Source organism: Vipera berus (genome assembly GCF_964194415.1).
Source record: "Vipera berus genome assembly, chromosome: 1".
Classification (NCBI taxonomy): Eukaryota; Metazoa; Chordata; class Lepidosauria; order Squamata; family Viperidae; genus Vipera; species Vipera berus.
Genome location: NC_138202.1, coordinates 58977679 through 59001750, shown reverse-complemented (window position 1 = coordinate 59001750; position 24072 = coordinate 58977679). Strand labels below are relative to the sequence as shown.

General features: G+C 39.2%; 1 protein-coding gene across 3 annotated transcripts in view; it reads right to left on the bottom strand.

Annotated features, from left to right (window-relative positions):
* Window positions 1-24072, bottom strand: part of PRKD1 (protein kinase D1) — a 116803-nt gene that overhangs the window by 36517 nt on the left and 56214 nt on the right. For 2 of the 3 annotated variants that reach the window (XM_081313028.1, XM_081313029.1), the window contains exons 2-3: window positions 10340-10478; window positions 1754-1885 (exon numbers count right to left, since the gene is read on the bottom strand). In XM_081313028.1, the coding sequence (XP_081169154.1) occupies window positions 1754-1885; window positions 10340-10478 (271 nt within the window). Of the gene's footprint in view, window positions 1-1753; window positions 1886-4783; window positions 4971-10339; window positions 10479-24072 lie in introns of those variants that run through there. The other variant, XM_081313030.1, reaches the window with a different exon arrangement.

Sequence of the window (24072 nt, the reverse complement as noted above, 5' to 3'; positions counted from 1 at the left end):
GAGAAGCCAAGAAAAGACTATTGTTTGAAATAAAATCTTGGAAAGCTGTTTTGCACCCAGTATGATTTGATGAAATATAAGGTAGAATTTTATATTCTTATGGTTTTTCTATGGCAGGCAAAGCCTGAATGGAATGGCAAAGATGGATTGGAACTAGAACTAGACTGAATTGAGAATAAACTTAATAGCTCCTACTGATTGAGCTAAATAGCATATATGGAAAGTTAAAGGATCCAATACTTAGGTCCTGCCCAGATGAATGATCTTACTTTCTCGGCAATCATATTTAACAATAAAGTATGTCTTTTCTCCATATCCGAAAATAAGACTGGATCTTATTTTATTTTTTATTTTTTTTGCCTCCAAAAGAGCACCAGGTCTTATTTCAAGGGGATGTCTTTTATACTCACCTCCGGCACCGACAGCCCCACCTAGCTGGTCCACTTATTCTGCAGCTGCATTCCAGGCTGCATTTTGCAGTCAGGCCTTTCTGGAAGGCCTCTGCAGCAGGGCTCCAAGCTATGGATTCAATCCATAGTTTGGTTCTCAGCTGCAATGGCCTTCCAGAAAGGCCTCTGACTGCAAAATGAAGACCTGGCTGCAGAAGACACCGCAGTAGAAGGCCGGCAAGGAGAGGTCTGGCTGTGTGGTAAATGAGTGCGGGGCATGTGGGGTAGCTCCACACCCCCGCCCCAGCTTAATTTTTAGGCATGTGCCTCACCCTCAAACTAGGACTTATTTTGGGGTAGGGCTTATATTAGGCCCACCTGCAAAAATCAATGTAGGGCTTATTTTCGGGGTAGGTCTTACTTTCAGGAAAACACAGTATATGCTCCAAAATATTTATATGTATATATATATATATATATATATATATATATATATATATATATATATATATATATATGTATATGTATATATATGTTGTTGTTGTTGTTAGTTGCGAAGTCGTGTCCGACCCATTGCGACCCTATGGACAATGTTCCCCCAGGCCTTCCTGTCCTCTACCATCTTCTGGAGTCCATTTAGGCTCACGCCTACTGCTTCAGTGACTCCATCCAGCCACCTCATCCTCTGTCATCCCCTTCTTCTCTTGCCCTCAATCTTTCCCAGCATTAGGCTCTTCTCCAGTGAGTCCTTCCTTCTCATTAGGTGGCCAAAACATTTGAGTTTCAACTTCAGGATCTGACCTTCTAAAGAGTAGTCAGGGTTGATCTCCTCTAGGACTGACCGGTTTGATCGCCTTGCAGTCCAAGGGACTCGCAGGAGTCTTCTCCAGCACCATAGTTCAAAGGTTTCAATTCTTTGGTGCTCAGCCTTTCTTATGGTCCAACTTTCACAGCCATACATTGCAACTGGGAAGACCATAGCCTTGACTATACGCACTTTTGTTGGCAGGGTGATGTCTCTGCTTTTTAGTGTGCTGTCTAGATTTGCCATGACTTTCCTCCCCAGGAGCAAGCGTCTTTTAATTTCTTGGCTGCAGTCCCCGTCTGCAGTGATCTTGGAGCCCAGGAAAATAAAATCTGTCACTACCACCATTTCTTCCCCATCTATTTGCCAGGAATTGAGAGGGCTGGATGCCATGATCTTGGTTTTCTTAATGTTAAGTTTCAACCCAACTTTTGCACTCTCCTTCTTCACCCGCAACAAGAGGCTCTTTAGTTCCTCTTCACTGTATATGTATATGTATACATTGCATATATATCATTCTGAAGCATGCCAAATACATAAAGGTAGATCTTTCACTTGCCTTCACATTTAAGTCCTTGACGTACAAGCCCCCAGAGCATTTCTCCACAGTGGTCACAGAAGGCTGGTGCTCTGTAGGAATGGACAAACAGAGCATGTGGCCGAATCTGAAAGTCTTCAAAAGTTGCAGAAGCTGGTGAAATAAAAGATAATTGAAGATTTTAAAAGATGGTGATTTAAGAGCTACATATATTTTATCACTGTTTATTGTTCATCTAAACAACTGAATACTTGAGTCTGCCACAGGAGTATACATTTGTTGACTTTTGTTAAACTGAAATGCAAAAGTTTTAGGAGGATAGTAATAATGAGTGGAGCACCTAGAACAGTTTACTTAGAGTTTCCAAAGTGGTCATCAAATCATTTGCATGAGTTCTGCATCTATAGAAACCTTTTTAAGGATTATTTATTAAAAGCATTTTAGCTAAACATGCTCCTAAAGAATATTGTAAATATTATTACTGCCCTGAGATTTATAATCTAAAAGATATGGCAGCGAAGAAAAATGGAAGAGGAATTGTTTAGAAATCCAGGGCTCAGATTTAACAGGGAAGCTTTTTCTCAATCCAGCAACAAAGGTATGGCTCCTTGTCTTCCTACTTACTTCCAGAAATTAAGAAAGAATAGAGAAATATATGTCCCAATGAAGAAAGAAGGATTAATTCTTTATAGCCAAAAAGGTGGGAAAAGCAGCATTTTATCCCTGACTGATATAAGGCAAATCCATTCACACAACACAAACTTGATAGCCTAATGGAATAAAAATGTTTAGATCAACCACTAAATGGAGGATAGTGTGAATAAATTGAAGGGCTCAGAAATAATATATATGTTAGATGTCTTCTCAGAAAACAAATGCAAACTGGTTATCAACTAAGGTAACTTCATTGGTGTTAGCGAGTATCAGGCTTGTTCCCTGTTTATTTGCAGAAGGTTGCCCTACCAGTATTGGTTGGGGTTGGGGTTTTCTCCTTGATAATTCCTTGATTAAAGTATTGGTTTTGTTTTGTTTTGGTTTAAATATTGGTTTGTGTGCTTCCCTGATGTATCAAAGGGAATGCAGGTGACCCTCACTTTCCTATCATTTGTTGAACAACCACTTGAAGACACAATGGCACTGAAAAAGGAGACTTACAATGGTCCTCACTGTTGCAACCATTACAGCATAATTACCATTTGCAATCTTCACCGCTGACTTCCATGTCCATGTGGAAACTAACAGGAAGTTGCAAGCTGCAGGCACATGATGCTACACTTAATGACTCACAGTGATTCACTTAATGACTGGGAGTAACATGAGTTGGATGTGGTATATGACATTTCACTTTATGACCCCATTACTGAGCAACAGTTGCCTGCCCCAACTGAGGTCAGTAAGTGAGAATTACCTATGTACTCCAAATATGTTAAGGCATCAGAGATCAAGGAATTTTTTTCCCCTGCAAAGAGGACATCACTTCTAAACAAACAATAGCTTGGTTTTTCCATGGGTTATATTTTGGTTCTCTGACTACTACTGTGGCCTTCACCAATTCCAGCAGTAATTTCTTCTCCTGATATTGTAGATAGCATATTTGAGTTAAGCTAACAAGGACTTACTTTAGCTTTGTTTTGAAACATGTTTTTGTTGTTAAACAAGAAGCCATAAACAACAATAAAACATGAACATTTAGTTTCTTCTCTTGATGTACAAGTGTGTTCATTTCAACAGACAGGGTCATTTTCGGCAGATATTCAGATACATGTACAAAAATATTAGTTTTAGCTTTATGCACCTATGTGTTTTAACAGGCATTCAAATTAAACTGTTCTGTTCATGATAGGCACACAATCCCATGTATGCTTACTCATAAGTAAACATAAATAGGAATAATTCCCAATACTGCAGCCTCTGTTACTGTAACAATTTTATTATACAGCCTTCATCCTAATATTCCAAGTCAGTTGATAGGGAAATAACTGACATATATCTTATTAAAACCACTGTTTGTCCAGCAAGGCTCTCTGCAAATTAATTGTGGGATTATCACAACTCATATCCTTGACATAAAATCAGAATGAGTAAACAGACTTGAGACTAAACCCAAACAAAAATGACAATTCAAAAAAAGTTAAATCAATCAAACATGTTTCCTATTAATTTATCTCATTAAGTAGGGTGCATGGTAAGCAGGGCTTCAAAATGAATCTAGTTTTTTTTTCAGCTGCAGCATGTGAAGATAAAAAAAATTAAAATAACAGTACATTGGAAGGCATGCAGAGTGATTCTTCCTCACAAATGAGCAATACACACCAGCATTAAAATGGGATAAAGACAAAAGAACGCTTATGATATCTATAAATCAGCTTTTGTTACATTTAAAATAATTTGAGCACAAATGTTAAAACAATCTGAGCACAAATGATGAACACATAAATGCATTTAGAAGTGAATTATGTGAACCAATAATCCATAAATATACCTGTAATGCAATTTTAATTGTCACAGGAGAAAAAGAATGTAGTACCAAATTTAGAGAAATTGCAGTGGAAACATATCTATGAAATATTATTCCTTATAATCCAAGAGCAATTGAAAATCACAAAGAGATCAGTTGTTTATGTTAACTAGCCCTATATATTTTTGTAATGTAAACTATGCATTTGATAATTTAACCTAGCTTTATTTAACAAAAATATAGTTCTAAAGCTTCTCAGCAATATTCCAGGGTGAATATTTAAAAGTAGTTTGTCCATACTTGAATGTATGCTTTCAAGGGATGTGCAAAGCTGTAAGGGGACTGCTTTGATTCCCAAAAGCTCCCATCCAATCACTCCAGGGAAGCACATTCATGAACATGGGGACATTTGTATATAGTAATGTCAGTAAGGCACAAGCCTGACCCTGTCACTGATGAAGGATCTCCCTCAGAGGGCCCAACCTTACCAGGTAGCTAATCCATGCCCAGAAAAGTCACATTCAGAGACAGCAAAACTACACTACCACACAAAGTTCAGTCAGGTATCCTAGAAAAGAAAATGGGAAAAATACCTTTTAAACAGCTTTTGAAAAGGTTTAGTATTCAGTTGGGGTACAACTCATTGCATTAGTTCAGGATAATTTAGGTTCTTTGTTGGGCAATTCAAAGGCTGTCGTACTATCCTTCACATCCCTACCTGAAAAGAGGTGCAGATAGAATATTTTAAAAAACTAAAGAGGAAAATGGGAAGACACAGTGCAGGGCCAATTTCATTTAACAAGTTCACTGCCCTAGCTACTCTCATCCTACTCTTTCAATTGATGAAGCAGTTGCAGGTGCTTTGATGCTTCTTTATCACAGCCTATAGATCTTTTTTTTAAAGCATTTTAATCCTGAATTATAAATTTAAATAAGACCCTTCTTTAATCTCAAATCTCTAGTTTAAATCATACTAGTGTAATTCACACCAGCAGAATACTAATTCTATAAATCTAGCCTCACTAAGCTCTTCGAACCTGATTAGAAACATATATATATATATATGGGATTGCAGTGCAATTGTTTTTCCTATTCATTTGAATGCTAAACTCCAATAAATCACTTCTTTTCCTTGAACATTTTTAGTTGCTTTACCTTCAGCCTGTGGATAAAATATAAACCTTAGAAACCTTACCAATACTCCACTATAGTGTGTTATTGAGTAATTTGTTTAATTAACATATGCCCCACAATAATTCTTTGGAAGGGTTTATGCCACTGAATCTATATACTACTAAAGATTTCATGTTTGTTTAAATTGGGTGAAATTGGAAGGTGCAGGACAACAATTATTTAACTAAGGAAATCTAAATATGTTGACTTACAGAATGCTGGAACCCATGATTCCCATGGGAACGAAATCTGAGACAGTTGTTGCCACTTCAGTGCCACTGTGCTACTGCTGTTCAGTGCCACCACTGCACTGGTCAACTGCAGTCAGATTATTCTCATTTTCAACATTCCCTGACAGCTTTCCAGAAGTTGATAGGGAAGCCAGAGGGAACTAATATGATGCTCCTTTCCACCTTACCACTAGCAAAATTAGTGCTTGGGGGAATCTGGTAGGGAAGGTCTCCCCCATCTGAGCAATCTCTGCCATTCCTTCTATGCTTGCACTGCATCAACTACGTGTACATTCCCTCCCTCCCTCCCACAATTAGCAGCAGCTACTTCTAGGATCTCTGCACCTCTCCAAAGTGTACAACTCAGGAACAAGCAGCAAAACATTGCACTCATTAGCAAAGTATGACAACAGTTGTGCATATGCAGCAGAGAAAGGAGCTAAGTCTTATTGAAACATCATTCTCTTGCTAGAAGCAACTCCAGCACCTGGCTTGCATACCATGCCATGACTCATGATATCCAGTTATTTACACCCTGGCTTGCCCTGTAAATAATCTGCTTGTCTTTGGACTGCAGACTTGGAATTCACATTTCTCACCTAAGTCCTTATCTACTTCTGATTGCTGTTTTCTGCTGCCTTGCAGAAGCAATTCTTCCTTAGGAACTGTGTCTGGCTCCTGAAGGGGTCCTAGGAAAGCCAGGACATCAAATTCTGTTTCATTCTTTAGGTAAGGAAATATGTCTGAAATGATGTTGTTGTTGGCAATATCTTATATAATGTGCTAATTCCCTGCTCATATCACAATAACAGTCCATTTCAGTTGGCCTCATTGGAATGTGTATCCTAGTTAATCACAGCCATCAACCATTATAGCTAAGTTCAGAAATATCAACTGATGATGAATAATCATGAATAAATGAAGTTTGCCACAACTGGCTGTCAGACTTGCAGTAAGATTCCTAGCTTGTCATCCTCCACAGTCTATCAAATCCAGTTAAACTGTTATATCAGAATCTAAAATATACTAAGAACTTTCAACTGGACACATCAATTGTTTTCACATGACACAATGAACCATAAACCAGCAAAATATAGTTTATAGCCTATCAGGTTGTATACAGTTTGTAGCCTATGGCTCAGAACAACATGTGAAATTAGAAAAAAATATGATAATTTGAAGAGACCATATTTAAATTGATCATCAAAAAACATGCTATATAAACATAGGGATCATAAAAAGACTGATTACATCACATTGAATTTGATTTTTTTAATGTGCTACACAATAAATATGCTTTCCACTTTGGTATAATGGTTTTTTAAAAAAAATTCTGCACAACAAACTATTTTCTACCAAGAAATAAAAGAATATCATCTACTTACCTGCCAGTCTATCTTTGATTCATAGAAGTTTGACATAAGTATGAATCACAAACTGACACAGAGATAAAATTAATAAAATATTTTTAAAACTGGCAGCATACACATGCCCTTATATTTGAGTCAAAATGTGGATTTGGGTGAATAATTTCTTATTTTTTCTTCCATACAATAATCAGTGCTACATTTCTTCCATATAAGAACAATTACTACTGTACATTCTTGGCAGTATATGAAAGAATGGGGTTTTCTTAATGAGATACATAGAAAAATAACCAATTTGTTAGACACCACAGAATAACATCATAGGAAAGCTTATAAAAATAATCCTGTATATGATTTGTTGTAGAGTGACTATACATAGGTTGTAAATGGTATGCTTACTAACACTAAAAAACTACCAAATTTCTATTTTCCATTTCTAATTGGAGATCAGATTTGCTCATTAGAGGAATATAGTTTGAACAGTTTATATTTTTAAGCTTACTTCTAGACAGTTACTAGTGCAATGCTATTTCATATGGTCCAATCTAGTGCTCAGATGCAGAAAAGGATTTTAAAAAATCATATTCCATCATTGGGTTAAAAGAGCCCCTATTAGAATTATGTGCAAAACCTCAATAACTCCTTCTAACCAGCTTCTCTTCTTAAAAAAAATGCCTGTATGAAATATCTCATTTTCTCTCTGATTACATTAAGTTGATATGCAATGATTTCCATGTGTCTTCAAGGATAAATCTGCAAAATGTAATTTTATATTGAATCAGTGCTGGTATAAAATTTAATATTTCAGATAAAACTATTACATAACAGTTTTCATTTCTTTCAATTATGTATTGCTGTGAATTTCATTGGCAAGTGGCATCAATCTGAGTTTTTAAAAATATTTTAATCTATTAATGCCTGAAGGAACAAACTTGTGAAAATTTCTCCAGCATTCTACTTTTTTACATTATATAAGAAACCTGTAATTTTACATGCCAGGGAAGACATCATCTCAAATTGAATGCCTATTCAGATTTATAGACCATCATTTTAAATGTACTTTTCCTTTCTGAACAAAAAAGAACAGATGTATGAAGAAACACATGAATTCTGATCCAGCGTTACTAAAATATGCTACTAAGTATAGAGTATGCTATTCTTTGTCTCTTCAAAAAGAAGAAGATGCTTATCCCTGTGGGATCTGTCAAATTCAGGATATAAAAATCTTTCACATAGTAGAATGTTTGGTAGGAAAAGAAAAGATAACCTCTACATCAAAATATGGATATTTTAAAATAACATATTTTCATATTATTTGAATGTCTTAATGTCTTACATCACATTCTATATCATTAACACAAATAGAACCAACTTTCCTAAATTTATAGCTTAAATTTCACCAGACAATATGGTCAAAAATGACTAAGGGAAAGAAGAAAATATATAGGCAAATGGCTTATCTAGATTCTGACTACATTTCATTATGTTGCAAACAATTACACTCAAAATACAATAATAAACAGGTTTATCTGGAAATAACTCAACTAAGCTCAAATAAACTTATGGAGTAGTACAATCATATATTATGTATCAATTAAACTCTTGATTTGTGCAAATTGTGAGAGAAAGGTAATTAGAATTTTACTTCTCAGGTGGTTCTACAGCAAGACATTGTCCCTGGCATCCAAACATTTAATCATCTGACAATACTTATCACATCATTTGGTTGAAGAAAAATTAAGCCACCTTCTTCAGCTAACTCTCTGTCCTAGCATAAAGCCCACAATGGTCCCCTATTAGATTGAGCATTTTAGTCATGATTGTTGGTGAATTTTCCTCATCATATCAATATTCATTAATTTATAATCTTCATATGACTCACCTAATAATAATTTAATAATTTATTAAACCTGCATGACACCCAACTCCCAATGACTCTTGGTAACTTACAGCCATCAAAAAATTGTAATAAAATCAACCAAAGATAAAAGATGGCAAGCATGGCAGACAGATGGAACGAAGCAAGGGATCTCATACCCCCTTGTCAAATGTCTAGGTGAAGAGCCAGGTCTTTACAACTCTTCTAAATAACACAGAATCAGAGACATCTAACTCCTGGGAGAACCGAGGGCAGGGGTTGTTACACAGAATATGCACTTTTAGGATCTTAATAGATGACATTGTTAATCAGAAACCCAGTATGCACCAATCCTGCAGGATTGAATTGAATTGACTTGGCAGATATATGAGAGATAAGCAGTCTCTCAGGTAACTAGGCCTAGGCCATGTCAATTTTATAGGCAACAACCACTAAGGTGAAGGTATGACATAGGCATACTCCCATGTAACACCTCTTCTCCGCGAGCTGCATTGGCTTCCAATTGCCCTCCGGGTGAGATTCAAGGTGCTGGTGATGACCTATAAAGCCGTAAATGGCATGGGCCCGGATTATTTAAGGGAGCACCTGCTGCCAGCGTCAATTTCCCATCGTCCTGTGCGCTCCCACAGGGAGGGCCTCCTCAGGGTACCGCCGGTCAAGGATTGCCGACGGGCGATCCACAGGGGGAGGGCGTTCTCTGTGGGCGCACCTGCCCTATGGAATCAACTGCCAACGGAACTCCGGACTGCCCCCAACCTTCGTTCATTTTGCCGGGACCTAAAAACCTGGCTCTTTGAGCTATCTGGTCTGGACTGAGGGGTTTAATGTTTTTAAATTGTGATTTAATTTTTGTGGCTAGACTTAATTTAATTTATTTTAATTTTATATTGGATTGTTTTTAAATTTTGCCTTGTAAACCGCCCTGAGTCCTTTGGGAATAGGGTGGTATATAAACCAAATAAATAAATAAATAAATAAATAAATACATACATACATACATACATACATACATACATACATACATACATACATACTGAGGCATACCCATTGCTGCTCATGCCACTGCATTCGGAACCAGTTGAACTTTCTAGGTTGTCTTTAAGGGAAGCTCCATATAGAGCATGTTGCAATATACATTTATATGGAAAGGCTGTTTCTGGATATTTAGCTTCTAATTCTAATTTTAAAAGAAATGATCTTTTCTCATAGAAAGAATTGAAATCAAATTGGCTAAATGTTCTCCATTATTAGAAATGTTGGTTGCTACATGCAGTCACCTCTTTCTAAACTGTTCTTTTCTTTTTAACATGGCCGTGCATTTGTTACAGTACATTTCAAATAAATATTTCCAATTTAGGATTTGTATTCTTACTTGTTCTTGCACTGCAGGAAAGGGCAGAATACCACCTACTTGCCCTCTTTTATTCCCCACATAATTAGTAGTCATTGAATATATATTTAAAGTTTTTAGGAAAAAAAGAATACAAATAAATATTTTACCTGATAAGACAACTTCAACCAGATCACCCTCTTGGATATCAACAGCTGATTTCACCAGCTGGAGTATATTTTCAGTAGTTGGGTCATGACGAAAAAGCAGGATTTTATCATACATCCCATAGAAGCCACATTCAGGAAACTGTAAATGGATAGTATCGAGACTTTATCTCAATTATAAACAGTATTTAAATATTATATTTTTATGAATTATTAGTTTTAACCTAGAAAAATCAAAAGTAATACAATCATTAGTTGAGAAGCTCATAATAAGTATCTCTTTCCATAAAGCTGTACATATAATTTCTACAATTTTCAGATAGACATTTTAGACAGCACAATTCCTATATATTCATCATGGAAATATACTCTTAAATATTTTTTTAAGTGAAAGCACTGTCCCAACCACATATATTCCTCATAAAATCCAGAAGTATTTTCTATCTCAGATACATATTTATTCTCTTATACAGTAGGTCATTTAGTCTCAGTACATCCAGCAAGTCATTTTGATGTGAAATAAAACTATGATATATAAGAAGCTGTAATCCCAGAGATGCTTTTTCACGAGGCAACTGGACTTTCTTGTTTTTCTTTCTTTGTTTTTTCTTTCTCTGAGGTGAAGAACCTTCTTGGATGAGAAGTGAAACGTCTTCAAAGAAAAACAAGAAAATCCAGTTGCCTCTTGAAAAAGCATTTTTGGGAACAACTATGACCTGGATGACTGAGAATCTCCATAGACAAGAAGCTGTAATATTTTGTCAGACAATAGATCCATCTGTTTCTTGACAGCTCTTCATGATTTCAGTGATACCAAGACCTTCTCAATTATTTATCTTTAATATTGCACAATGCATCAAAAGTCACATAAATTTTATTTGCACAGTACAACTTGTCCTTTCTTTTCCTCTTCTCCACCGTGTATTTTCCAGTACTTCTCAAATCTGCTATGGTAGCATTCTGGATCACTCCTGGTAGCACTGAACCATGTTTCCCTTCCATGTACAATCACATCTGCAGAGTCCACCTAATTTTGGCAGATACAAATTGATGGAAAAATAATAAAGTCCTTGAAGGATGTTGTTCAATCATATGTCACTGAGTTTCTTGCCAACTTAAGAAGTTGTAACAGAAAATAGTTAATCATGAGTAAAGGATAGCAATTAAGGAAAAGAATACGTTTGTTGAGTAAAGATGGTTATTTGTTAATTTCATCCCCTTTTATTCTACTTTCCCTATTTCAACTAAATGAGCTGACATTCATACTTTTATGCCAAATAAACTTCCATCTAGAAGCTGTTTTGTGTTTCTTCCATAATTTTTCAAAAAATAAATGATAGGTCTTAAAGATTATGGGGATATTTCCCTATACAGACCAAAAGCATAATAATATGCTAAGCTGGCAACTAGTCCAGAGCCAGTTGTATTATGGTAATAATTGTCCTTTGGCAGAAATAGAGTGAACAGATGCAAAGGGAAGAGCTTTCCCTTGTAATAATTTTTTTCTTCCCAGTTATCTATGGGGCTTCATCCTAAATCCATAAAGTGGTAAATGAACTTCCCATGCCAAAACAATATCCTAAATGTTCATAGTATAACTTATGATCTTGAATTTATCCCCAAAAGAAATCTGTCAAGAAATATTTGCATCAAAACATTTGTTTAATATACAAGTAAAAAATCTTCCAATTATTCTACCTCAAGAACCTGGTAACATCTAGCCCCAAGTGTCTTAATTCTCCCACAATCCCAAGTTGCTCTACATCACACAATATTAGAAAATAAATCAATGATTTTGGCATTCATAAAATTGTGTGAACCATGAAAAGTTTGAATATCAAAAAATATTATAGTCTTCTGTGCTTTTTGTCATTTAATTCTTTTAAAAATGTATGATTTAATTTTTGGGACTATAGGTACTATTTTACTAAGCTTTAATCTAAAAATAGATTTGTCAAAGCTTTATTCTTGAACACAATTTACTCTGCGCTCCATGAATGGAGTCTATAAGCCTAGTCCTGAGGGAAAATATTTTAGAATCATGACAAAAAGAGGGTTCATGGTTGGTCTAATAATAAATTAAACACTTTAAAAGCTAATTAGTAAATGACAGAAGATAATAAACACCCTGTACATATATCTCCATCAAATTTATATGGCTGCCCATGTGACAGAAAGTGACTCTGGGAAACATGTAACTCTCCTGAAAGAACAATCTATGGATATTTTCAATCATCCAGGTCATGGTTGTCCCAAAGGTGCTTATTCCAAAAGGCAACTGGACTTTTTTTCCCCTTTAAAAACATTTCACTTCTCATCCAAGAAGCTTCTGAACTAAAGAAGCTTCTTTGTTGAGAAACAAAACATTTTCAAAGGGGGGGGGGAAGTGCAGTTGCTTTTTGGAAAAAGCTCCTGAAAAAACAGTAAATTAACAACACTGAAGCAAATTCCATTAAGAACTGTAAGATTTATTTCCAAGTAAATAGGCCCGGGTATAGGGTTCAAGATTTTTTTTTAAATCATCACACAATCAAACAATAATGCATAGACATGTACATATAAATGTATTTACAAACAGTGGCTCAAAGATATAAAGTGCATTTTGTCATCAAAACTGAAATACTGTCTATGTTGACTCCATTCATGGTATGCTATACACAGATTGGATTTCTAAAAATATTAACTTTCAACTTTCAATGGAGTATATTTTAGCATGGAATTACACAATGAAGGTTTTTCAAAAGGCAACTGAGAACTTACATGGAGAACTGATTTCATAGTTTTTGTTTTCTCATCCATTGTGTATTACTTAAGAGTGTAAATGGCCCCTAATTTTGCATGCATATAGAAACTACATCTCCCTTCTTTAAGAAGGCAGGAAGGCTTTACAAAATTAGTTCTCTCTTTTAGGATAAGTGATCAGTTCTTTTCCTGCAGAAGAACAACAGGATTAACCATCATTATAATTTTATATAGCATTTCAGCAATAGTATTCTGTACTGCATTCCACCACTCATTTTTACTGTTCAGCTGGCCTTTCAAATTTTCTCTACCTCTCCTTTTTCACCTACCTTAGCTTATTAGTTCCCTGCTGATTTCATTCAGTTTTCTAAAGTTAATTACTCTCACTGAGTTCTGCTGTTGCCCTGTTTTCATGAAAGCTTCATAATTCTCTTCATTCTTCATATTTTGATGGTATAGTACTTTCTTTGTTTTAAGGGTTCCCCCCTCCCACGTAAATTTTAAATTATCTGTTGATTGGTTCTTTTCCTTTCAATTTCCTTCTTCCCTTGGAGTCTTTCAGAACTAAAGCCTGTTATAGCTTTCCTTTCACTCTTAGCAGGCCAAAAACCTGCAACCTCTTTTCTTTCAGCCTTTAAATTCTTTCTTTTGGTAGGACAAGGATGAATTTGGCTTGTTAAAACGAAAACCTTTTGTTCTATATAGTGCTGTGACAAATTTTGCCACCTACTTTCAGGCAAATCTTTGGTTCTGTAAAATACATTGTTTTTTACCACTTTTTTTTGCAGAGAGGGAAGAATTTCTTTTTAAAACATTGCAGAGGTGGCAAGAAAGGTTATTTTCGCACTGTTAAATGCATAAGGTGGCAAAGAAGTCTTTTCTCTCACACTTTAACACTAAAAATGCCTCAAGTGTGTTTAAAGCACAGCAACACGTCACTCATACAAACTTTTTAAGTCAGGGTACCTCCCAGAGCAATCACATAAAGAGAATTACCGGTAAGCTGAATACCAACACTGGATCTTCATACTCAGCTACCATTTTGTGCTTTAATTTCTTGCAATGATCTTGTGATTTCATAATATTGTGTCATGACCTGACTAGTACAGAAAATATTAACAGAAGTTCTTACCACCAGTAAAGCACGAGAATGTAATGTAATGTAAAACAAAATATCCAATCGCTAAAGTACAACCACTCCATTTCCATTGGACATTTCTAAATATGATTTGGATGGATAATCCATATATTGCAAATTACCTAAGGTACAGTAGTACTTTACAACAACAACAACAACAACAATAACAACAACAACAACAACAACAACAACAACAACAATAATAATAATAATAATAATAATAATAATAATAATAATAATAATAAAGTTGGAAGGGATCTTGGAGGTCATCTAGTCCAACCCCCTGCTCAGGCAGGAAACCCTATACCATTTCGGACAAATGGCTGTCCAGTCTCTTCTTAAAAACTTCCAGTGTTGGAGCATTCACAGCTTCTGAAGGCAGGTTGTTCCACTGGTTAATTGTTCTAACTGTCAGGAAGTTTTTCCTTAGTTCTAGGTTGCTTCTCTCCTTGACTAGTTTCCATCTGTTGCTTCTTGTCCTGCCCTTGGGCGCTTTGGAGAATACCCTGAGTCCCTCCTCTTTGTGGCAGCCCCTGAGATATTGGAACACCGCTGTAATGGGAGACTTCAACTATCCAGTTATCAACTGGGAGACAAACTCTGCAGTGAGTGGGAGATCAGACAGATTCCTAACCAACCTAGCTGACAGCTTTGTCACCCAAAAGGTGAAGGAGGGAATTAGGCGTAAAGCTATACTGGACTTAATTCTTACTAACCGAGAAGAAGTGATAGAGGGAGTTGAAGTTGCTGGAACCTTGGGTGAAACTGACCACGTCATACTGGAATTTAACATACCGTATATACTTGAGTATAAGCCGAATTTTTCAGCCCACTTTTTGGGCTGAAAAATTCCACTTCGGCTTATACTCCAGTCAACAAAAAAAACTTACCGAGGACTTGTGCGCGGCCGAGGCTTTGGTGCTTCCGGGATCGCCCGCACCTCTCCCAAGCCACCGCCGTCCGAGACCTGCCGAAGTTTGGGGAGGTGCGCGCGCACCTCCCCAAACTCCGCGCCTTGCCTGCCTGCTTCTTTCCGCAGCGGAAAGAAGCAGGCAGGCAGGGCGCGGAGGAACGGAGACTTGCCGACGTTTGGGGAGGTTTGGGCGCCTCCCCAAACCTCGGCAGGTCTCCGTTCCTCCGCGCAGACCTGCCGACGTTTGGGGAGGTTTGGGCGCCTCCCCAAACCTCCCCAAACCTCGGCAGGTCTCCGTTCCTCCTGCCGACCTTTGGGGAGGTTTGGGCGCCTCCCCAAACCTCCCCAAACCTCGGCAGGTCTCCGTTCCTCCTGCCGACCTTTGGGGAGGTTTGGGCGCCTCCCCAAACCTCGGCAGGTCTCCGTTCCTCCTGCCGACCTTTGGGGAGGTTTGGGTGCCTCCCCAAACCTCCCCAGGTCTCCGTTCCTCCTGCCGACCTTTGGGGAGGTTTGGGCGCCTCCCCAAACCTCGGCAGGTCTCCGTTCCTCCTGCCGACCTTTGGGGAGGTTTGGGCGCCTCCCCAAACCTCGGCAGGTCTCCGTTCCTCCTGCCGACCTTTGGGGAGGTTTGGGCGCCTCCCCAAACCTCCCCAGGTCTCCGTTCCTCCTGCCGACCTTTGGGGAGGTTTGGGCGCCTCCCCAAACCTCGGCAGGTCTCCGTTCCTCCTGCCGACCTTTGGGGAGGTTTGGGCGCCTCCCCAAACCTCCCCAGGTCTCCGTTCCTCCTGCCAACCTTTGGGGAGGTTTGGGCGCCTCCCCAAACCTCGGCAGGTCTCCGTTCCTCCTGCCGACCTTTGGGGAGGTTTGGGCGCCTCCCCAAACCTCGGCAGGTCTCCGTTCCTCCTGCCGACCTTTGGGGAGGTTTGGGCGCCTCCCCAAACCTCCCCAAACCTCGGCAGGTCTCCGTTCCTGTTTGGGGAGGTTTGGGCGCCTCCCCAAACCTCCCCAAACCTCGGCAGGTCTGCGCGGAGGAACGGAGACCTGCCGAGGTTTGGGGAGGTTTGGGGAGGCGCCCAAACCTCCCCAAACAGGAACGGAGACCTGCCGAGGTTTGGGGACGTTTGGGGAGGCGCCCAAACCTCCCCAAAGGTCGGCAGGTCTGCGCGGAGGAACGGAGACCTGCCGAGGTTTGGGGAGGCGCCCAAACCTCCCCAAAGGTCGGCAGGAGGAACGGAGACCTGCCGAGGTTTGGGGAGGTTTGGGGAGGCGCCCAAACCTCCCCAAAGGTCGGCAGGAGGAACGGAGACCTGCCGAGGTTTGGGGAGGTTTGGGGAGGCGCCCAAACCTCCCCAAAGGTCGGCAGGAGGAACGGAGACCTGCCGAGGTTTGGGGAGGCGCCCAAACCTCCCCAAAGGTCGGCAGGAGGAACGGAGACCTGCCGAGGTTTGGGGAGGCGCCCAAACCTCCCCAAAGGTCGGCAGGAGGAACGGAGACCTGCCGAGGTTTGGGGAGGTTTGGGGAGGCGCCCAAACCTCCCCAAAGGTCGGCAGGAGGAACGGAGACCTGCCGAGGTTTGGGGAGGCGCCCAAACCTCCCCAAAGGTCGGCAGGTCTGCGCGGAGGAACGGAGACCTGCAGAGGTTTGGGGAGGCGCCCAAACCTCCCCAAAGGTCGGCAGGAGGAACGGAGACCTGCCGAGGTTTGGGGAGGCGCCCAAACCTCCCCAAAGGTCGGCAGGAGGAACGGAGACCTGCCGAGGTTTGGGGAGGTTTGGGGAGGCGCCCAAACCTCCCCAAACAGGAACGGAGACCTGCCGAGGTTTGGGGAGGTTTGGGGAGGCGCCCAAACCTCCCCAAAGGTCGGCAGGTCTGCGCGGAGGAACGGAGACCTGCCGAGGTTTGGGGAGGTTTGGGGAGGCGCCCAAACCTCCCCAAACAGGAACGGAGACCTGCCGAGGTTTGGGGACGTTTGGGGAGGCGCCCAAACCTCCCCAAAGGTCGGCAGGTCTGCGCGGAGGAACGGAGACCTGCCGAGGTTTGGGGAGGTTTGGGGAGGCGCCCAAACCTCCCCAAACAGGAACGGAGACCTGCCGAGGTTTGGGGAGGTTTGGGGAGGCGCCCAAACCTCCCCAAACGTCGGCAGGTCTGCGCGGAGGAACGGAGACCTGCCGAGGTTTGGGGAGGTTTGGGGAGGCGCCCAAACCTCCCCAAACAGGAACGGAGACCTGCCGAGGTTTGGGGACGTTTGGGGAGGCGCCCAAACCTCCCCAAAGGTCGGCAGGTCTGCGCGGAGGAACGGAGACCTGCCGAGGTTTGGGGAGGCGCCCAAACCTCCCCAAAGGTCGGCAGGAGGAACGGAGACCTGCCGAGGTTTGGGGAGGTTTGGGGAGGCGCCCAAACCTCCCCAAAGGTCGGCAGGAGGAACGGAGACCTGCCGAGGTTTGGGGAGGTTTGGGGAGGCGCCCAAACCTCCCCAAAGGTCGGCAGGAGGAACGGAGACCTGCCGACGAGCCGCGGCCACACAGGGTATTCCTGTGTATTCAGGCTTGCAGAATGGCGGATCGGCTTATACTCGAGTCAATAACTTTTTCCAGTTTTTGGGGGTGAAATTGGGGGTCTCGGCTTATACTCGAGTCGGCTTATACTCAAGTATATACGGTAATGCAAACACTAGCAATAGAAAACAACCCAACCAGTGTTTTAAACTTCAAAAGAGCTGACTTTAACAAAGTCAGAGAGAACCTAGGAAAGATTCCATGGATGAAAAATCCTAAAGGGGAAAACAACCCAAGAAGCATGGTAAACTCTGAAAAATGTGATCATAAAAGCCCAGACCAGCACAATACTGCTGAAAAAGAAAAAGAAAAAATTCAAGAAGAAACCAACATGGCTGTCCAAAGATCTCTCTGACAAACTGAAAGACAAAAAGGACAAATACAAAAAATGGAAAGAAAGGCACATAACTAAGGCTGATTATCAGCAGACAGCCAGGACATGCAAAGATGAAGTCAGGAAAGCAAAGGCTCAGAACGAACAAAAACGTGCAACAGAAATCAAGGATAATTTTAAAAATGTTTCTTCCAACATATTAACAAGAAAAAAGTCAAGGAACTGTAGGTCCACTAAAGAGAGAAGTTGGCAAGGAAATAACAGGCAACAGGGAGAAAGCAGAGCTGATTAACTCATACTTTGCATCAGTCTTCACACAAAAAGAAACTAAAGCCCAACATATAAAAAAAACTACTATAAAAGACAAACTAGAAATAAAAATTAAAATAAGCCAGAAAATGATAAGAGAACATCTATCCGACCTTGATGAGTATAAATCACTGGAACCCAACAGATTACCGTACATCCCAGAGTTCTGAAGGAGCTAGCAGATGTTATCTTAGAACCATTGCACCACATCGTTCATAAATCCTGGAGCATCAGGGAAATATCTGAGGATTGGAAAAGGGCTGGTGTGGTTCTCATCTTCAAAAAAGGGAAAAAAATGGACCCAGGAAACTACAGACCAATCAGTTTAACATCAGTACCTGGGAAGATCCTAGAAAGGATCATCAAAAAAACATCTGTGAATAACTAGAAGCAAACAAAGTTATAACTAGTAGCCAGCATACGTGTGTTAAAAACAGTTCGTGCCAAACCATTCTTTGATAAAGTAACTAAACTAGTAGACCAACGAAATACTGTGAACATAGTATACTTAGATTTCATTTGATAAAGTAGATCACAACCTACTCCTTGGTAAGCTAGAAAAAGATGGAATAGACAACATCACCACCAGATGGATCTGTAGTTGGCTGGCAAACCGTACTCAATGAGTAGTCCTCAATGGCACCTATAAAGCCCTAAATGGCATGGGTCCAGATTATCTCAGGGAGCACCTGCTGCCAGCATCAGCCTCCCATCGTCCTGTGCGTTCCCACAGGGAGGGCCTCCTTAGGGTTCCGCCTGTTAGGGAATGCCGGTGGGTGATTCCAAGGGGTAGGGCATTCTCTGTGGGCGCGCCTGCCCTATGGAATGAACTGCCGGTGGAACTTTGGACTGCCCCGGACCTTCGCTCGTTTCGCCGGGACCTGAAAACTTGGTTATTTGATCTTTCTGGCCTGGACTGAGGGGGTTTTAATTTAACTTTAAATTTTAAATTTTAATTTGTTTTAATCGTGGGCTAGTCTTAATTTAATTCTATTTTAATTGTATTTATTGGTATTGTATAATTCGCCCTGTAAACCGCCCTGAGTCCTTCGGGAATAGGATGGTATAATTAATTAATTAATTAATTAATTATAAATAAATAAATAAATAATAAATCCACATGGAGAGAAGTAAGCAGTGGGGTACCACAAGGTTCCATCTTAGGCCCAGTACTCTTCAATATCTTCATCAATGACTTAGATGAGAGAATTGAAGGGGAACTCATTAAATTTTCAGATAACACCAAACTGGCAGGAGTAGCCAACACCCCAGAAAACAAACTCAGGATCCAATAAGATCTTGACAAACTTGAACAATGGGCCCTATCCAATAAAATGAGTTTCAATGTGGAGAAAAGCAAAGACTTACATTTAGGCAGGAAAAATCAAAGGTACAAGTATAGATTGGGTGAAACCTGGCTTAAAAACAGTAACTGTGAGAGGGACCTTGGAGTCCTAGTGCACAATCACTTAAACATGAGTGAGCAGTGTGCAGCAGCAACCAAAAAAGCTAACACAATCCTGGGTTGTATAAACAGAGGCATAGAATCAAGATCATGCAAAGTATTAGTACCGCTTTATAAAACCCTAGTAAGACCACACCTGGAATACTGCAGCCAATTTTGGTCACCATATCACAAAAAAGATGTTGAGACTTTGGAAAAAGTTCAGAGAACAGTAACTAAGATGATTAAAGGCCTGGAGACTAAAACATACAAAGAACGGCTGCAGAACCTGAGTTTGGCTAGTCTAAAGAAAAGAAGAAATGGTGACATCATAGCCGTATTCCAGTATTTGAGAGGCTGCCACCAAGAAGAGAGGGTCATGTTATTCACCAAAGCACCAGAGGGCAGGACAATACTGATCAAAGAGAGAAGCAACTTGGAATTAAGGAGGAACTTCCTGACAGTGAGGACAATTAACCAGTGAAACAGCTTGCCTCCAGAAATTGTGGGCACTCCATCACTGGAAATTTTTAACAAAAGGCTAGACAGTCACTTGCCTGATATATGCTTGAAGAGGGGGCTGGACTAGAAGACCTCAAAGGTCCCTTCCAGCTCTATTCTATTCTATTCTATTCTATTCTATTCTATTCTATTCTATTCTATTCTATTCTATTCTATTCTATTCTATTCTATTCTAAAGTTCCCAGCTCACTTTTCCCCTTTCACTGTGGCATTGCATACCAGTCTTAAAAATATTGCTTATTCCAGCAGCCTATCATTATGTAAGATTATGTAAGAGTTATTTCGTTACAAGATGGATGGCAAATAAATTCAATCAATAAATAAAAAAAATTAATATACAAATAGCTTACTGTATTCCTTTTTTCTGTCTATTAGTTGCTACAAATAGTTATTCCCAATTCCTAGGAATTCTCAGCAAGTCCTGAGTTTAAATGTTAACTTTTATCCTTACACTTTTGCTCCACGTACCTAGGTTAATGAAATATGCGAATTCAGTCTGTCTTTTGTTCTGTTAAAACCTTCTGCTTCCCAGCCTTTGCCTTTATTTGCTAAAGTCTGCAACTCTGTCCCTGTCTTACTTTGATGCAAGCTTCTTGGAATTTAATCAAAGTTAGTTTTCACAGAACTTTATTTCAACTCAGCTGTCTCTTTCTCTATATATCTGCTTAATTTTTCTTTGTGCTTTTAGTGTATCTGTTTATCTGCAGGCCTTTTTTAAACTGTGCATTTTATTCTCTCTGTTTCTTAAATATTAACCTCTACCCCTTATGCTATTTTCTTTGTATGTTTTCACTCTCTCCTACCCCATTCTACCCGAAAAAGTCTTTCCCTGAGAAATTCAGAAAAGCCCTTTTTTAGCCTTCCTTTTATAAAAATATTACAAATTCTTCTCTTGTATTTTGTTTTTAATTAGATTTATCATCCCATATTAGTCACTTATTTTGCTGATAGCTTCATATAAATATGAAACCCATCTCTTTTTTCCTAAAGTTTTAAGATATTAATTGTAAGATTGCAGGCTGCGGCTTCTACATGTCTCATAATTTGGGAATAAAAACAATGACAAGCTAATACAGATAAGAAATAAGCATCGTGTGGGTGAGTAACTTGTTTTAATTTTAGATGCAATTTTCTTGACCCATTTTTAATCTTTGGAACTAATAAAATTCAAAGATTTAATCTTTTCTTCCTTCAGTTTTAGAAAACTCCTTGATACATTATTTCTAATTCTGTGATGCTAGGCCTCATGAACTGTTTTGCAGTTGCATCTCCATTCAGTTATCTAAATGAAACTATAAAATGTTGGCAAGTTCAATACTATATGGAAATACATACACATACAGTACCCAATATCCATGTTTTGGTAAACTAATATTATCATCTACCCATACACCTGACACCCACACAAATTAAAAAGTATCTTTGATTCAGCCAATATAATCATGGCCCTACTAGATTGAATCAATAGTCTATCTGTGGTGGCACAATGGTGAGAATGCAGCATTGCAGGCAAACTCAGCCTATAGTCCGGAGTTCAATCCTGATAGGGTCAAGATTGACTCAGCCTTTCATCCTTCCGAGATTTGTAAAATGATGACCCAGATTGATGGGGGCATTAGGCTGACTCTGTAAATCACTTAGAGAGCTCTGTAAAGCACTATGAAGTGGTATATAATTCTAAGTGCTATTGCTATTGTTATCCACCTCCAGATCCTTTTGCAACAGTGCTCTGTGACATACCTTCCAGGAAACCCGCGTAGAAAATATAGAAACTCAAAAATAAGTGTGTTTCTCTGTTATTCAGGCCCAGCTGATATTCTACAATATATTTCCACTGAGTAAAAACCTATTCAAAGGCCCATTCACCATGATTCTGCCGCTTTTCAAGCCAACTAAACTAAAGGCCAAAAGCACATTCTTAAATTAATGATGTACTGCAAGGAACTTGTTGTTCTTCTGCAGAATCTCTTGTCAATCCAATATCCTCATCAGCAATGCAGCCTGAGAAATAACTTTGATGTCCCTCATGCTACTATTGGTCAGCAAGTATTGTGTAAATCATAACTATTTCTGCCCCTTTATCTGGAAAATACAAGGCAAGGATAACCATGGGAAAACATTTGTATTCTGCTATCCCTTTACTTATGTGTACACACAAAGCTGTTATCTATTCATTCATAACAATTCCAATTCCATTTAGTCTGCCTTAATTTTCAGAAGTTTCATGGTAATAAAGTGGAAGGTGGACAAGTCATTCCGACAGTGGATTTCCAACCATCCTTTGGTTACCATGGAAGCCAAAGCAAAGGCTTTGTAAAATATTAAACATTTATAAGCAGAATAAACAAGCACATCACTTGAAAGCAGACCAAGCACATTACTTGAAAAGACTCAATAGAAAATGTGTGTGTGTTTTCCCTTTAAAGAATTTCAGTTAATAGAATTATAGACAATGTAATAAAACAATATAGAAGACAAACACATAATGATATCTGATGCTGATAGCAAACTCATTCTTAGGGAGAAAGAGTACACTCTTCTTAACAGTAAATTAAGTAATTATTTAGTATTTATACATTCTTCTCAACTTTGCAATGCAATTCTCTAACAAAAAATATCTTCAAAAATATTTATATTGAAGAGAATTGCCACACAAATGTATATTAGTGAAACTGATATATACAAATATCTTTGTTAGGTAAATTGCTTAGAAAATATATCTATTAAGCAAAGAATTAAAACAAAAAGACTCATATTAGGAAAAGTAAGTACAAAATATGTATTGATTTCTATATGAACTCCTTTGATTAAAAATGTACAAATTAGAGGATTGTGCAGACCATTCCACATTAAAGATGCAAAACTCAAAAGTATGGTTTGTTTCTTGGAAGGCATCTCAAAATCTGCTAGGTATATGTATGTATGGACATGTCCAATGAGCATCAAAAAAAAAGCAACCAAAAAGTTTGGGAATGGCTCCAGAAGGATTTCTTTAAAATGAATGACAAGTGGAAAGGTTATTCAATTTAGATAATTGTAAATAGATGGAAATAAGTACAACCTCTCTAAATTCATGTATAGATAGCTACATATATAGACAGGGACAGTACACATACACAGTTATTGGAAACATTTGGTCGGTCTGTGGAGTCCTTGATGCTTTCTGAGCTTGGTTATTTTCATGTAGACATTTCATTACCAGACTAGGTAATATCTCCAATACTAGAATGGTGGGGTTGCCCTCTGTTTAATACAGTAGCTTACTCTGTCAGTGTTGGTGAATGTGTGCGGGTTTTCTTGGCAGCTCTTTGATCAGGCTCTTGTTTACTGCTTAATTGTTTGTCTGAATTGGTAGTTCCTTGATTAGGGTATTGTTTACTGCTAACTGTTGGTCTGATGTTAATCTCTTAACATCAGGATTAAAATTAATCAGATGTTAATCTCTATTGTCTTGATATTGATTGCTGGTGAGGAAGTGAATGGCATTTTTGTTTCCTAATCAAGAAATGACAAGAAGAAAACTACATTCCTACCATCACTGATAGGGCAAGCCACAGTATATAAACAGCATATACAAGCCTCACTCCCCTCTAGCAGGGAAGATGTTACCTAATTGGGTTATGAAACGTCTGCAAGAAAACAACCAAGCTCAGAGAGCAACAAGAACTCCACAAAAAAGATTTTAGAGACAAAATGACTAGCTCAGTGAAGATAGCAAATTCAATGGGCAACAGCTAAGAAGAAAAGCAAACTACAGTCATGCTCAAAATTGTTGGCACCC